This window comes from Vombatus ursinus, unplaced genomic scaffold (genome assembly GCF_900497805.2).
Source record: "Vombatus ursinus unplaced genomic scaffold, bare-nosed wombat genome assembly UNPS02014822.1, whole genome shotgun sequence".
NCBI classification, from domain to species: domain Eukaryota; kingdom Metazoa; phylum Chordata; class Mammalia; order Diprotodontia; family Vombatidae; genus Vombatus; species Vombatus ursinus.
Genome location: NW_020954600.1, coordinates 12,441,604 through 12,458,748, shown reverse-complemented (window position 1 = coordinate 12,458,748; position 17,145 = coordinate 12,441,604). Strand labels below are relative to the sequence as shown.

The 17,145-nt window shown below is 43.2% G+C and overlaps 1 protein-coding gene across 1 annotated transcript in view; it reads right to left on the bottom strand.

The window, feature by feature from the left end:
* The window catches only part of SLC1A2 (solute carrier family 1 member 2), a 146,909-nt gene that overhangs the window by 46,696 nt on the left and 83,068 nt on the right, over positions 1-17,145 (bottom strand). Inside the window, exons 2-5 of the mRNA XM_027837820.1 lie at positions 15,248-15,387; positions 8,727-8,879; positions 7,218-7,468; positions 3,410-3,578 (exon numbers count right to left, since the gene is read on the bottom strand). Coding sequence (XP_027693621.1) covers positions 3,410-3,578; positions 7,218-7,468; positions 8,727-8,879; positions 15,248-15,377 — 703 coding nt within the window. The 5' untranslated portion in view covers positions 15,378-15,387. The remainder of the gene's footprint in view (positions 1-3,409; positions 3,579-7,217; positions 7,469-8,726; positions 8,880-15,247; positions 15,388-17,145) is intronic.

Genomic DNA, 17,145 nt, shown 5'->3' with positions numbered 1-17,145 from the left:
AATTCCTGAATGGTTAGTGAAAGTAAAGATGTTACTTTTTCCCCAATCCAGGTTCACAGACCCTGTACAATCCGTTCCCTCAGGTTAAGAGCCCCTCACTTAAGGGTACATGATTGCTATCACCAAGCATTCAAAGGGATGCAATGTGAAAGAGGGATGTGACGTGTTTTTTGCTGGACCCCAGAGAGGAGGAGGAGTAATGGATAGAAATTGCAAAGAAGAAAGTATAAGCTTCACATAAGGGAAAAAAGTGGAATGGGCTGCTTCAGGAGGTAATAGAGGTCTGTGAGCAATGTTTAGACACTCGCTTGTTGGTTATGTTATAAAGTAATTGTACAGTAAAAAGGGGGCTCGGATCCAAATCTTGGCTCTTCCACTTATGAGCAATGTGCCCTTGAGTAAGCCACTTATATGCTCCAGGCCTCATTTTCCTCATCAGTTAAAAGGGCAGGTTGGACCAGATGACTTTAAGTTCTAAATGTATAATCCTAGAGGGAATCCTTCGGTGAGTATGGGTTGGCCTGTGAGGTCTCTCTCAACCATGGGAATCTGTAATATCTCTGGAAGAAATGCTGTGGGATAAATTTTTGGTTTTTTCATGTTGGAAATACCAGCAGAAGTCTTCTTCAACACCCTGGGGGGAAGTGTAATCAAAGGCCAAAGATTCCCACCTCAGGAATGGTAGGAATCTCAGTTCTCAGAGATGATTTGTGGGATCTTTTTCTGGTGGCCAGCCCACAGAGAAGTGGTTTAAGCTAAAAAGAGTGCTTTAGAATGAGGGCTCTGCCTTTCTTTGTTGTGAGGTCTTACCCTAGGGCCTTTCCCAGGCCAAACAAAAAAAAAAAAAAAAAAGAAGAAGAAGAAGAAGAAGAAGAAGAAAGAAAGAAAAGAAAAGAAGAAAACACAGTGGCAGCCCTCCAGAGAGAGGGACTAGGAAAGAACCGGGCTTTCTGCTGGGATTTCTAAATGGGAAGTCTCTCAGGAGGCTGCCTGTGGTTTTTCCAAAGTTTTACACTGCCCTTGGAAAACAATCCAAGACTTTTCATTTCCCTCTGTAAACATCGCATAATCAACCGAATTCCCCTGTATGGGGGCCTGACCGATTTGAGCAATTCATCTCCAGATCTGACCAGAGGGCCAAGTCCTGTGTGAATGAACTTGGGTTGGAACTCAGCAGTCCCCCTCCCCCCCCAAGGGCTCAAGGTTAGGTGGCTTCCCAGAATCCGCAGCATTGGAAGACATCTCTGGAAACCTCCTGGGTGATTCATGCCCAAGGCTTGACCCCATTCTTCACAAAGCTGCATCTCCTCTGGGCTGTGTAGGAAACTGTTTGGGTTACTCCTGCAAATGGTGTAGCATTTCACAAAGTAGGGGAGTCCTGGCTCCACAGAGAATGGCCTGAGAGGATCGTGGAGACCCAAGCTGGGGAGCAGAACAGCTTTTTGGTTGTGGGGACACAGGACGTTGCTGGACAAACATCCTTAGCAATGGAGGAAAAATTCCTCCTCCCCTCCTGCATGCTTCTCTTTGTGGTCACTATTACTTATTGGGTGGATTTGGAGCCAAACAACCTAGGTTCAGATCCAAGCTTTCTATGGTTAACTGTGACCGCAGACAATTCTTTTCCACGCCTCATTTGCCCTAATTTGTCAAATGAGGAAGATGGATTAGATGAACTTTTAGGTCCTATCCAAACCCCTATGTTACTACACCCCTCCCTGTTTGCCTCAGTTTCCTCAACAATAAAACGGGTAAGTCGTTGTCACGATCAAACGAAACCATATTTTTAAAGCACTCCACACAGTGCCTGGCTCATGGTAGGTGCTTGCTTCTTCAGGTCCTATTTCTATGACACTAAGTTTTCTAACTTACTTTCCTAATAGCCTCATCCCATTTTACAGATGAGGAAACTGAGGCTCAAAGAGATTTAAGTAATGTGCCCACAGTGACATAGCTAGGAAGTAACAGACTATGAAGCTGAAGGCTGATCTCTCACCTAACAGAATGAATCCTTTCAACAAACACAAGATTTTGTTTTGGGAAAGATGTTGGCAGCTGGAGTTCCCATGCACCAATCTCCAGATGGGCCCTAATCAGAGGGATATCTAAGCAGTGGTTCCCAAAGATGGGAGATATGAACATAAGGGCTGGGCTGGTATCAGGAGAAATAATGATGTAAGTAAGGGGGGAGATTGGTTTTTCTGTCCCTCTCCTATCTTTCCTCATCCCTTTTATCATCCCCTTCCTCCTCTCCCATCCTTTTTAACTACCCACACCCTTCTAGGCAACCCTAGGCACCATCATCCTATCAAAACCATCAAGTACCGTCAAGACACAATAATGACAATGACTTTTCACTTGATACCCGCAATAACCCAGTGGGAATCATAGCGGTACTACGGGACAAAACCTGCCTGCCAAAGGGGGAGAATGCAGAGAGGACACTAACTGGCCTAGAGAATGAGGAGCAATCAGCAAGGATTAACTCAGTGACTGCCATGGGCCAGGCTCTAAGTTAGAGGCAGTTAGTGTGTGGGTGGAGTACTAGACTTGGAGTCAGGAAGATGGGAGTTCAAATCCTGCCTCAGATACTTTGTGGCTTCGTGACCGTGGGCAAGTCTCAACCTCTCTGTGCCTCAGTGATCTCATTTGTAAAATGGGGCTAATAATAGTACTTCAGGTTGTTGTGAAGATCAAATAAGGTAACATGTCAAGTGTTTTGCAAACCTTAAAGAATAAAATAAACAGTACAAAGAGGTGGCGGAGGCAAATACTGGACCAGGAGTGATGGCTGGAGAGAAGCAATAGGAAAATGAATAGCTTATATTGATATAGTGCTTTAAAGTTCACAAAGCCTTTTACACACATGATCCTATCAATCAAAAAGGACTTATGGGGGCAGCTAGGTGGCGCAGTGGATAGAGCACTGGCCCTGAAGTCGAGGACCTGAGCTCAAATTCGACCTCAGACCAAACACTTGGTCTGAGTAGCTGTGTGACCCTGGGCAAGTCACTTAACCCCAATTGCCTAAAAAAAAAAGTATTTATGAAGGACCTACTATGTGCCAGGCATTAGGGATACAAGACAAGGAGCCTCATAAGAGCCCTGTAAGGTAAATATTTACTATAATAAATACTATTATTCTTCCCCATTTTGTAGATGAGAGAGCTGAGGCTTAAGGCAGATGGTGATTTGCCTATATTCCCACAGCTAGGAAGTAAAAGTTTTCCTCTCTCTAAGTCTGATATATTCTGGTCCTCGGTCTCATCTCTCGGTCTTCAGATCAAACCATATCCCTTTCCTCTTCTTGATGAAAAAATGAGTCAGTTTAACAAAGTGAGGATCTCCCTGAGTAGGGTGGACAAGCAAAGAAAGAGCCACGTGATATAAGGGGGAAGGGGCTCCCTACCTAAGACATTCATCCCATCCTTGAACTCCAAGCCTTTCTTAATAATCAGCTGGGTTTCCTCGGGGACCTCGGTCTTGGTGTCATTCAGCAGAGAGAGGATGGAGCCGGTGGCATTGACTTCTTCGTTGGGTTTAGGGGTGGCCATCACTTTCTTGGTCACTGTTTGGATCTGAAGGAGTGAAAAAGAAAACAACACTTATGAACCAATGTAAGGTTCATTTCACAAGCTTTGTAAAGAAACCTAAGGAACTCCCCCGCCCTCCCCACTCATCATAGCCTGGGAGAGGGATTAGCTTAGAACTTCTTAATGTTTTTTCTGTCATGGATCCCTGTGGCCGTCTGAAGGAGCCTTTTGGTCCCTCCTCAGAAGAATGATTTTACATGTTAAAAATGCATAGGATTACAAAGAAAACCAATTATACTGAAATACAATTATCGAAATCTTATAGAAAACAGGTTTGTGGACCCTAGGTTAAGAACTCCTGGATTATGTGGAGATCATGACCAGATGTTCACCATCTTTCTGTTCCCTTCACATACACACACACACATATGCATACAATACATACACGTATGACATACACATACCTACACACACACTGTTATGTTAGCTAACAGGGCTAGTCTTGGATCTCTTCCTTCTCCTGCAAACTAGACAAGGTGAGATGGAAAGATACCTGCCATTTTCTTAGCAGGAAATGGATTCGCTGCTCACAGGCTTCTCAGTGAGCAGCTCCCAAATACCTTTGCTAAAATGTGGTGCCCAGCTCCATGTCACTCCTGGAGTAACCCTCCTGTTAGTGTAGGACAGGGTCTTGTTATACTACAGGTATAATTATACAAATATATATATATATATATATATATATATATAGTTGTCATTGTTGAGTCGTTTCAGTTACGTCTGACTCTTCATGACCCAGTTTGGGGTTTTCTTGGCAAAGACACTGGAGTGGTTTGCCATTTCCTTCTCCAGCTAATTTTATAGATGAGGAAATTGAGGCAAACAGGGTTAAGTGACTTGCCCAGGTCTCCCTGGGTACTACAGCTAGTGTCTGAGGCCAGATTTGAACTCAAGAAGATGAGTCTTCCTACTCTAGACCCAGTGCTCTATCCTCTGCACCACATAGCTGCCCACATACACTTTAAAGAGGAAACTGAAGATGGTAGAGGTCATGTGCCTTGTCCAAGGTCACAGAACTAGAGAAGAGGAGGGAACAAGCATTTATTTGCAGCCTACTATGTGCCAGTCACTGGGCCAAACACTGTCAAAGTACTGTTATTAACTGCATTTTACAGTTGAGGAAACTGAGGCATACAGAAGTGAAGTGATTTGCCCAGGGTCACGCACCTACTAAGTGTCTGGGTGTGGATTTGAACTCAGTTCTTCCTAGTTACAGGTTCAGTGCATTTTCTACTGCACCACCTAGCTGTCAACTAGTAAGTGACAGGGCTTACCTCAAAGTCATTATTATAACACTCCCTTAAGAGAACTCTCTTGAGAAAATTCTGTCATTTTAGGAATTTATGATCAACAAGTATGGGCAGTTCTTGACATTAGGGACAAAAGGGAAAAGAAGTAAAAGAAATTAGAATATCTTTAAAGCTAAACCAAGAAACCACATACAAACCCAGAGTTTAGCACAGTGCCTGGCATACAGTAGGTGCTTAATAAATGTTTATTGGATTGGATTGGAAGTCATCTTGAGATGGGAGATTCCACTGCCCTAAAAACAAGTCTTGTTTCTATAACTGAATTGGCTTTGGATGGTGTCTCCTACCCAATGTCCTACATTTCCTGTCTCATCTCAGGGTCACTGTCTCAGTGGCCCTCCAGACACACTGCTGTGCCAAGAAGAAGCACTCTGCTGAAATAATACTGCTTCATGGGTCCCTTTATCCCCACTTTTCCAACCCATCCTGAGATCTTGGAGTCAGATTTAATTCAAGTTCCAAGGAATACAATAATTGCAAAGCATGACCTGCAGATACTCCTTCTCTGCAGGACAGTACAGGACTTGAGACCTTTTTTTTTAAGAGGGAGTGAGTACTGGGGGCCTGAGCTCAGCTGGTCAGAATAGGGTCCTAATGATGTGAAGGTCCAAAGGGTCAGCCCCCTTGGAACGGTGAAACAGTCTTCTGTCTCACACTAGCCAGCCATTTTGCAAACACAGGCCACTGGTCAAAAGGGAGGCCAGGGTCCAAGACAGTGTTTATGTCAAGACAAAAACATCCTCCTCCCTCCCCATCCCACGCTGGAAAAAAAAACAAGTCAGAGTTTATACCTGACCAAGAGTGGGTAATGAGTGTCTCCTTCACGCCCGTAGGATGTCCCAGAATTAGGATGTGAGTTAGGGTGAGGAGGAAGAGGACCTAGAAGTGTCCTTGTCTACCCCTTCCCCCGCCTCCACAACTGTCCACCCTGTCCAGCTTCCAGGAGCCACCATCCCATAGCGCAAATAATCTGGGAAAGATCTAAGAATATCTCTGGCAAGCCAGGAGGACTTGGGGTTTACTAACCAAGCCACATGGCTGCCCACTAATTGCTTGGTTCTGAGTGGTTTTGCCTAGAAAGATAAAACTGCTTGGGTAGAAGGAGACTTGCTGGTATCCCTCAGACACACTCTATGCTGTGGCTACCAACAAAGTGATGGGCACTTGAAGACCTCTACTCTCAGATGACAGGGCTTCTGGGAGCAATGAACAATAAGGACCATAGAGCTGCAGCTGGGAGGGACCTCAGAGGGCATGCAGTCCCATTTTACAGATGAGGAAACTCAAGCCAAGGGAGGTGAAGGTCACACATAGTAATCGTAAAAGCTTGAGAAGTGCTTTACTATTAGGTGACATTAGGTGATTTGAGCCTCCTGGTAACCCTGTGAAATAGGTACTTCAGGTGTTATCTCCATTTTACAGATAAGGAAATCCAGGGTTAGAAAAGTAAAGTGACTTGCTTCTGCTCACACAGCTAGTGAGGGTCAGGGGCAAGATTTGAACTCAGATCTTCCTCCAAGTCCAGCATTCTGTCCACTCTGATATTCTGCCTCTCACTGAAAGGGCACTGAAGGGACAGAGCATGGGATCAGCATGTCCTTTAGGAGAAGAGAATGAGGAACCCATAGGGCGGTGACAGGTGGGTCAAGAAAAGTACAGGAGAGGAGAAAGAGAGGGGAGGAGAGAAGGAAGGGGAAAGAGGCAGAGAGAAAGAGACAGAGACAGGCAGAGAGACACACAGAGAGAGACACAGAGAGAGAGACAGAGGCAGGCAGAGAGAGACAGAGACAGGCAGAGAGACAGAGAGAAGGAGGGAGGGAAAGGGAAGGAGGAAGGGAGACCAGAGAGACAGAGGGAGAGAGAGAGAGAAAGAGAGAGAGACAGAGAGAGAGAGACAGACAGAGAGAGAGAGAGAGAGAGAGAGAGAGAGAGAGAGAGAGAGAGAGAGAGGGGGAGAAGGGGAGAAGGGGTGAAAGGGAGAGAAAAGGGAGGGAGGAGAAACACAAAGAGGCAGAGACAGAGAAAGACAGACAGAGACAAAGAGAAACAGAGATAAAGAGAGAGAAAGGGACAAAAAGATAGAGTCATAAAAAGAGATACTGAAACAGGGAGACAGAGACAGTCAGAGAACAAGCAAGAAACAGATCAAAAAACAGAGAGAGACAAAGACAGAAAGACAGGGAGAAGACAGAGAGAGAGAGAGAGATCACAACCCAGATCATCCCTTAGTTTTCCTTACCAGAGTCCTAAGGATAACCTCTCTACACCTGCAAGAAGGTTAAATTAAGTGGGAAAAAGGAAGACGTTCAGTTACCTGTTGGAAACATGCTTGGACAAGGTTTTCAGGAAACAGGTTTCGGATAAGGTCAAGGAAGGCATCCAAGCTGGACACTTCATCATTCTTCTTCCCAGGTCCCAGCTGCTTCTTCAGCTTAGGGTTCCCTGGGTGGATGGCTAAGACCAAAATGACTCCTAGAACAGCAGCAATGATGGTGGTAGACATGTAGTAGACCATGGCTCTTGTCCCCAGGCGGCCACTGGCTTTAGCATCCAAGCCGGAGAGACCTAGAGAAGAAAGAAATAGAGCTGGGAAAACTATGACCTAATCCCTCCTAGTTATCTGTCCTTGACTATGGCATTCAGCCCCAAAGAGTGGACATTCATCATTTGCAGAAAAATCAAGGCTGGGAGGGAAAATGAATGCTTTGGATCACAGAGACAGAATCAAAAAAGGTTCTGGCATGCTAGAACAATGGCTTAAATCAAACAAGGTGAAATGCAGTACAAAAAAGTATTGAGTCCTCGACCTAGGGACCGAAAAATCAACCCTGTGTCTCATAAGCCATGTTTCCACATTGGTAGGACTACAGCATCTTTCTATTTGGCCCGATAGTCATGTTTTTGAGATTTTCTTGGACTTTCTTTCAGATTTCTCCTTTGATTTTGTGCTACTTTGTTTCATTTATCATCCGCATTGGCAATTTGGATCGACTGTTCAGAGTATAGTGCTTTTAGCTTGGTACGGTAGAAAGAATACTGGCTTGGGAGTCATGGACCTGGGTTCAAATCCTGGCCCTGGTACTTTCACCTGTGCGACTTTGGACAAGTCACACCAACTATCTGAGCTGTAGTTTCCTCATCTGTAAAGTGAGGGGGCTGAACTAAAAGGCATCTGAGGTCCCTTCCATCTCTAAATAATAATTGTCAGGATTTATGTGTTGCTGTAAGGTTTGGAAAATAGTTTACAAATATTATCCCACTTGATCCTCACAATAACCCTGAAAGATAATAATAATAATAGCCAACATTTATATAGCACCTACTATGTGCCAGGTACTGTGCTAAGCACTTTACAATTATTATCTCATTTAATCCTCACAACACTCCTGGAGGTAGGTGCTATTATTACCCCATTTTACAGATGAGGAAACTGAGGCAGATAGAGGTTAAGTGACTTGCCCAAGGTCACACAGCTACTTAGTGTCAGAGGCTGAATTTGAACTTAGGTCTTCCTGACTCCAGACCCAGCATTCTGTCCACTGCACCATCTAGGTCTTTTACTGTATTAACTGTAATTGGAGGTAGGAGACATTGTTTTATTTCCCAAATGAAGCAATGGCCATCCAGGTAGGGGAGATAACTTGCCCACCACCTACTCAGATCAGACCTCAGTTTCCCCAACAATGATAGTCAATACAAGAGAAACACTATTTACTGACTGGTTGCTCCATTTGAATTGGATTTAAATCTTCAGTTTGTGGTGAGTGGGTGGACCAGGACAAGGGCCCATGTGTCTCACAGATTTACATCCTAGCCATCTCACCTGTGATTAAGCTGGAGATGATTAAAGGGAGAATGAGCATTTTTAACATCCTCATGAGGATGTCTCCTGGAAATGCTATTAACATGACCACATCGGGGTGAATGGGGGACGCCAAGCGAAGAAGACCTCCACATACAGCTCCCAGGATGACACCTGTAAGGGAAAAGGAAAAAGAAATCAGCAAAGCTGCTGTCGCCAAAGACCACATTGCAGAATGTCCTGGTTCTCCTTCATCTTGTGATGGGAATGATGGTGTGTTACAAACACAACCCCAGGAGGAAACCTGCATCCTTAGTGCTTGTGGTCCTGAGGAATCCAAATTCTCTTGCTTTAATCATTCTGGAAACCAGAGCTGGGAGAGTCATGCAGAGTGTATTCAAAAAATATTTCTGGGATCGGTTATTTAGTCATAAAATCCCAGAGAGCAGAGGTGGGACAGACCCAGAGAGACAAATGTAGCTCTCATCACCACCTCTGCCATCCACCTCAAACCAAAAAGAGGGAGATGGGAATACAAAAGGGAAAGTATTTTGATTATTTCTCCAGAGTTACTCCATCTTTTAACTGTGCATCAGTGCAGGTTTGGTAGAGCAAAGATTTGTAAAAGAACACTGTCTCTGGAGTTAGAGGACCCGAGTTTGAATCCCACCTCCAACACTTAAGAGCTATGAGTCCCTAGGTAATCCTCTTCCCTCCCTGACCCTCAGTCTCTTCCTTTGTACAATAAGGAGATTGCACTAGATGATCTGAGGTCCTTCCCAGCTCTCTGATCTTATGCCGATGATATTAACATAAATTCTTTGAGTATTTTTAAATTTGCAAAGTGTTATGCAAACACAATCTCATTTGAGGTCACGTATACATACATGTATGTGTATGCATGTGCACATGTGTATGCATATGTGTATGGATATATGTATATGCACATACAAATAGAGGGAGAGAGAGAAAGACAGAGACATGGGGAGAGAGAGAAGGAGGGAGAGAGAAAAGGAAAGAAGGCAAGAAAGATGGGCAGGCAGGCAGAGACACATACAAGGGAGGGGGTCAATAGCCATGATTTCATTGCTATAAGGAGCTTCTAACACGGACATGACCTCCAGTGATCAAAGCCAATCTGATCCAACAAGCATTTATTAAATACTGACTGTATACAAGGTACTATTCAAGGCACTGGAAACACAAGGCAAAATAGAGAACTGTTCCTTCACTCAGGGATTACTTATAGTTATAAGGGACCTCACATGTCATTTATGCCTCATTTTCCAGATGAAGAAACTGAGGCCCAGGGAGTTGAAGTCACCTATCCAAGGCAAAAAGGTAGTATCCAAGGTGGGACTCAAACCCATGCCCTATGACTCCAAAGTCGGGGTTTGACTTTCCACTGTGCTGCTTTCCTGACATTGTGGGATGGGGTGGGATATAACATATAAACATACAAAAAGATAATCACCAACGTGATTATTTGAGGAAAGAGGTAGCTGTCATGTGGAGAGGATCAGGCAAGGCTTTCTGTGGGTCCTGAAGCTGAGTCCTGAAGGAATCGAGGGGGTGCAGAGTCTCTGTGGACATGGATAGCCTGGATGGAGGCAGATCAGCCGCTGGGCTGGAATTTAGACTCTTAGAAAGCTGCCTGGGGCACCCAGAAGGCCTATGACTTACCCAAGGTCACACACCCACCATGTGTCAAAGGCAGATTTGAACCTAGGTCCTGTCAGTTCCAAAGCATGCCCCCTTTTTCCACTATGTCCTGTTCTCTCTCACCTTTTTACATATAACCAGATTTTTAGAGCTCCTGTTTTGTGAGTGGTAGGGTTGGGGAAAATGACTTTTGTTTGTTAATTATCGTTAAGTTATTGTTGTGTAGGGGGGAGTGAAAAGGTCAAAACAATTTGGAAATGCTGATGGACTGTGAACCACAATCAGTTTGGACTGTTTCACACTAACAATGGCTTGTGAGTCTACGGTTAACTGCTGAAGACCACATCAGAAACCACAAGAGCGGTCTGGTTGCTCTCGATGGCCAAAAAGCCCCTACAGCAGCCTGAAAGGAGGGGCTTCTAACAGATTGGCCTCAGAAGTCAGTCCCAAAGCCTGCTGGCCGGAACCGGAATCTAAGAGGTAGAGGGAGAAGAGGCCTCTCGGCACATTCCCTGCTCTCTCCCCCAGGCCTTTCAGTCTGAAAAACGGAAAACCCCACTTGTTCAGAGATGCAGAAAGTCCTCAGTGACCCGTGGAAAACCCACTCACGGTGACAAGCCCAATGTCATGTTCTGAGATCACTGAGTATCTGTTCCCTGAACTCCCAGCCAACGTAGCCCGGAGTAGCCGAACTCCAGGAGGGCCAAGGAACAGATGGGCATGATGGACAGAGCTTCTCAGAGGGGAAATGAAACAGATGGAGAAGTTACACAAGGGCTCATTCTGGGGACCGCAGCCATCAGCCACCAGTGGGAGCCGATGCCCTCCATCCATGCTGACTAAACAAGTCCCAGCTAATTATCTCAATGGAAAAGAACCAATTTGCATATATACGGAACTAGAAGGGACCTTAAAGGCCATTTTACAAATGAGGAAACTGAGGCTAAGAGACAAAACGTTGCTTGCTTATAGACCGTGCAACCAGTAAATTATGAGATCACATTTAGACCTCAAAGGGAGCTCAGAGGCCGCTGAGACCAAACCCCAATTTTACAGATGGGGTAACTGAGGTCTAGGGAGGGTAAGCAACTTGTTCAAGGTCCCACGGGTGGGAGTCAGAAGAGGACAGTGACCCTAGTCTGCTGATTCTGTAAGGCTGTATTCCATCTACTATACATACCATGACGATCGAGTGTTGTTAGCACTTGACTTTCCTGTTCTAATTGCCTAGTTTCCGTCTAGTCACCCAAGGAGGGACAGGTGCTTGCTTCAAAGGAGCCCCCTCCTCACTGGGTTGGCCCCCGTTTGTTAAGGTGACAAACTCATCCTTGTTCATATCCTGTTTGCAGAAGGCTAGATGAGACCTTGGGATCCCTCCCAGGGAACACCAGTATCTTTTAACAGTGGGCTTTCGGTGATTGATTACGCTTTTGCTTCTCTCAGGTTTGCTGATGATTTTTTTTTCTTGTAATTTGTGGAACGAGCCAAAAGAATTTCATTGCAAGTAAGTATATTTATATTTGCATAACTAGTTCTCTGCTATCTGAAAAGCAGGAAGCTGAAACTCAACCTTCATGCTCTTGACTCCATAGTTAGAAAAGAGATACCTTGACTGAAGTTTTACTTCAAAATCCTAAAGTAATGTTTATTTTCACTAAGTAAAAGCCTTATTACACTGGTGTAGTCATGAAAAGGTATTACCCTTGTTATGTCTAGGCTTTGCTCGTTAATATCAGCAATATTCTCTATGACCACCAAGAAGACATAATTTGATCATCAGTAAAAATGAACCCACAAGGTGCATTATGCTAGGCTCTTCTCGTATATTTCACATATTAAGTCTTATGAGTATTATTTTGATTTTTTTTTAAATTCAAGTCTTGCTTTTTCTTTTTTGGGGCTGGATAAACTTCACCATGGTCTTGTTTCAACTCTTTTAAGTAATGCTTCTATTAATGCAGTAAGTGAAAAGTCAATTGCAAAGGAATCCTTCTTAGCTAGATGAGCAAGGACAGTACGTTAGATTGTTAACTTACGGAGAGTCACACAATATCCTTTAAGTTAGAGAGGACCTGTCCCTAACAGTGACTCTATGGTGAAAATATATGGACGTCCATTGGTACTTCAATGAGTCAGTGATTTTGAGGTGGGGATTTCCTCCAACAGGATAAATAGAGACCCTTTTCTAAAGGCTGCCAAGCCAATGAGACTCTTGACCACACCCTTCTAGGAAGCCTCCATGAGGCATCAGAGGCAGGGGAACCTGATATTCTGGGGAGCTGGCTTGAGTCTCTGGACATTGCGTAGATACTAGTGGAGTACATGGGACTGGCCATTGATTGTTCCTAGTTCTTGATTATGCAACTGGCCCAGCCATTCATCTGTCAGGTGACATCTCTTCTTCCCTCTTTCTTGTACAATTCCTGTTGGGGAACAACATACTGGGGCCTATTCCTGGCTGCCACGTGCCTTTCCACTGCCCTTTGGGTGACCCAAAATTTTAAAACATGTGCATAATACAACATGATTTCAGCACAGGAAATGCCACATATGGAGAATCAAAGAGACTTGGGGGAAATTTTTTTTAAAATAAGGATACAGGATGAAGAAAAAATGGTCATCACAGCAATAGACATGCTAACTACAAGCAGACAAAATATGAACACACACACAAACACACATACAAACCCAATAATAACAACAGAAAAACATGAAAAGAATTCATAGTAGAAAAAAATTAGAAAAGAATGTGAAAACAGATGAGATGCTTTTGTTAATTTTTTTTTATTGTTAATGAACACTTTTTAAAAATTGTAAAATGTCAACTAAGTGGGAGAACAAAATGGCTGCCATCTTGGGGGTGAGTGGACATATTTTGGGTCAGGTGAAGCCTTGTGTACCCTGAAACTAAATCAAGTAAAAAATATCTTATTCCTCCTATTGATACAGGCAGCCCCATTTCCTAAGGAGAATTTTGCAGCATGAACAGCATGGGACTTAAAAACAGTCAGGGACTCGCATCAATTCATTTTGAGTCAACCCAACAAGAATGAATAAAAGGGCTACTCTATGCTGGTCATTGTTTGAGGGATAAAAATCAAAAGGCTAACATTTATGTAGTACTTCTCATTCACCAGGAATTGTGCCATCCCTGGAGAAAGGAAAACAAAAATGAATCTATACCTGACCTCATTGGAACCTACATTGAATTGGGCTCCTTAGAGCAGGGATTTATGACCTGGAGTCTGTGAACTTGTGAGGTGGTATGTATGTATGTATGTATGTATACACACATATATGTATATATGTATACATACACATCTACACATGTATCCAGATAACAATCATATTTAATTATTATATATCATATGGCCATCTATTATATTACCTATTAATAGTTTATAATACGTAATTATATATAGTATTGTATTAGTATATGATATTATATCATATAATTACTAATATCGTATTATATAATTATTACTATATCATATATTATCATATATAATAATACGTTATCTAGATATGTAGTTATACACATAAACACACATATATGTGTATTTATCATCAAGTTTACAGACTTCTCAGAATGTTTTTAAAATTATAAAATACAGAGGATTACAAAGGAAATTAATACTGAAATACAATTACCAATGTATATGTATATAAAAATAGATAATATAGTAATAATACAGTTGTCAATATATATATATATATACGTACTGTATATGTATATACTTATATTGGTAACTGTATTTTAATAATTAGTTTCCTTTGTAATCCTCTATATTTTTTCTACATTTAAAAATATTATTCTGAGAAATCACTAAGCTTAACTGGACTCCAGAAGGGTCCATTAACACACAAAAAGTTCAAGAATCCCACCATCATCATAATCCTTCTCTTTACTGATGAGGAAATTGAGTCCCAGGGAAGTTAAGAGACCTCATCCAGTCACATGATTAGCAAGTGGTAGAGCTGGTATTTAAACCCCAGTCTTCTGAATAAATTATTTCATCTGTGAAATGGGTACTATTATTATTCACTTCTTATGAATGAGGAAATTGAGGCTAAGAAGGTAAGTGGTTTCTCCAGGGTCACAATCTGAGATAGGATTCAAATTCAGTTCTTCCTTTAGGCAGCTAGGTGACATGGTGGATAGAGCTCTGGCCCCAGGTTCAAAACCAGCCTCAGATACTTTCTAGCTGTGTGACCCTGGGCAAGTCACTTCACCTCTGTCTGTTTCAGTTTGTCCTTCTGTAAAATGTGGATAATAACAGCACTTACCCCCCACCCCAGGGTTGTTGTGAGGACAAAATCAGGTTAATATTTGTGAAGCACTTAGCAAACCTTAAAGCACTATATAGAATGCTAGCTACTATTATTATTGTTGCTGTTGTTCTTCCTGACTCAGAGTCCAGCACTGTATATACTACGCTACCTACTTGCTTGTAGTATGGTGCCTAGCATGGAAAGCATTGGATCTGGAATCAGGAGGGCCTGAGTTCAAATCCTGCCTAAGACAATAGCTGTGGGACCCTGGAGCAAGTCACTTCATCACCATTCACCTCAGTTTCCTCATCTGGAAAATGGGGATCATAATAGTACCTGATTATCATCATCATCATCATCATCATCATCACTATCACCATCATCATCATCATCACCATCACCATCATCATCACCATCATCATCATCACCATCACCATCATCATCATCATCATCATCACCATCATCATCATCATCATCATCATCACCATCATCATCATCATTATTTGCTTCTGGATGACTCATCCTTCTCTGGGCTAGTTATCCCCCTTCCTGTAATCAGTCCCCTTTCCTTTAGACCAGTAAGAAGTGGAATTATATCCAGGACATACCAGATACCGTCAAAGAAAGTAGAAGGTTCTTCCCGAGATTGTCCCATATCCTCAGGCACAAGTTTCTGCGTTTGGGTTCCTCTGAGCTCAGGTGACTCTCATGCATCCGGACTTCCACTTGCTTGGGCATACTGTTGGCACTGTAAGAGAAATAGAGAATTTAGATTGTGGAGGTGTCCAGGGAGACCAGGGATGAAGGCCAGCAGCTACAAAATGGAGGAACAGGCTCTCTCTTTTTTTCTCTCAACCAGATATAATCAGGAGCCTGGCCTTCGGTGCCAGGGCATCAACTGGCCAATGGGACCCAGCTCACTTTCAATACTACTATTCAAGATATTTTATTTTAATAAAATGAATGGTGTTCAATTTAAAATGGCTTCCACGGTATAGATGAGGAAACTGAGGCATACAGGTTAAGTGATTTGTCTACTGTCATACAGCTAGTAAGTGTCTGAGGCAGAATTTGAACTCAGTTCTTCCCTCCCCAGGCCCAGGACCCTATTCAAAGTGCTAGCTGTCCCAACAACCACTTAGCTTAGGGCTAGGGATACAAAGACAAAAACTAGTCATCTCCTGCCCTCAAAGAGCTTACACTCTCCTGGAGGAAAACATAGATAAATACAAACAAAATTTATGCAAAGTGTTTCTGGAAAGCACTAACAGGTGGATGGATCTTCAGGAAGGTCCTCTTAAGGTGGCTGTACAGCTGAGTCTTGACTGGAGCTTGGGATTCCAAGAGGCCACACTGATGGGATAGCATGTGTCTGGCAAGAGGGACGGCTTTGAAAAGGTACAGAGGTGGGATTCTACAATTATAATAGCCAGAGTGGACACCTAGAAAAGCACAGTGTTCACCTTGAAAATTTCTACTTTTGAGCCTCCCAAAGCAAAAAAAAAAAAAAAAGAAAGAAAAATACCATCCTGAAATGGGCAACTTTTCAAAAACCACCCCAAACCCAACCCTCCCAGCGATGCTGGTCTCTTCTATATTCCTCCTACAAGACACTCCATCTCCAGATGCCAGGCCTTTGCACTGGCAGTCCCCCATGCCTGGACTACTCTCCCTCCTCATCTCCACATCCTAGCTTTCTTCAAGTCCTAGCTAAAATTCCACCTTCTACAAGAAACCTTTCCCCATCCCCCTTAGTTCTAGGCCTTCACTCAACTAATCATCTACAATTCACCCAGTCTATAGCTTGTTTCTGGGGACCAGCAGGATAGAAGTGGATAAAATGCTGAGACTAGAGTCAGAAAGACCTGAGTTCAAATTTAGCTTCAGTCACTTCCTAGCTGTGTGACCCTGGGCAAGTCACTTAACCCTGTTTGTCTTAATTTCCTCAGTTTTCTCATTTGTCAAGTGAGCTGGAGAAGGATATGGCAAACCACTCCAGTATCTTTGCCAAGAAAACCTCAAATGGGGTCACAAAGAGTGGAATATAACTGAAAAATGACTTCACAACAACAAATAGCTTGTTTGCATACTTGTTTGTACATAGTTGTCTTCTCCCATCAGACTAGGAGTTACTGGAGGGTAGAGGCTGTCCATTATGTTTTTTCTGGTATGCCCAGCACTTACTACAATGCCTGGCACACAGTAGGGGCTTAACAGGTTTACTGACTGACTCCTTCAGCATGATGCTGCCTTGTGAGACAGATGCTCTGATAACGGAAAACTTTGAACAAGGCTATGATCTGTTCAAACTTTACCCTCTCTGTTGCATTATTTTAACAGCTGAGTCCATTGGGAAATCACAGCACGTTTCTTCTTTTTTTAACCCACGTCCTGTGACTCATTTACTTAACTGAAAGTTTGTTCGCAAGCAACACCCATTCTGCAAAACATCCTCTGGGGCTCGGAAGAGGAAGGGTCTGGGGGGAGGGAGCTGCTGCTGAGTTTG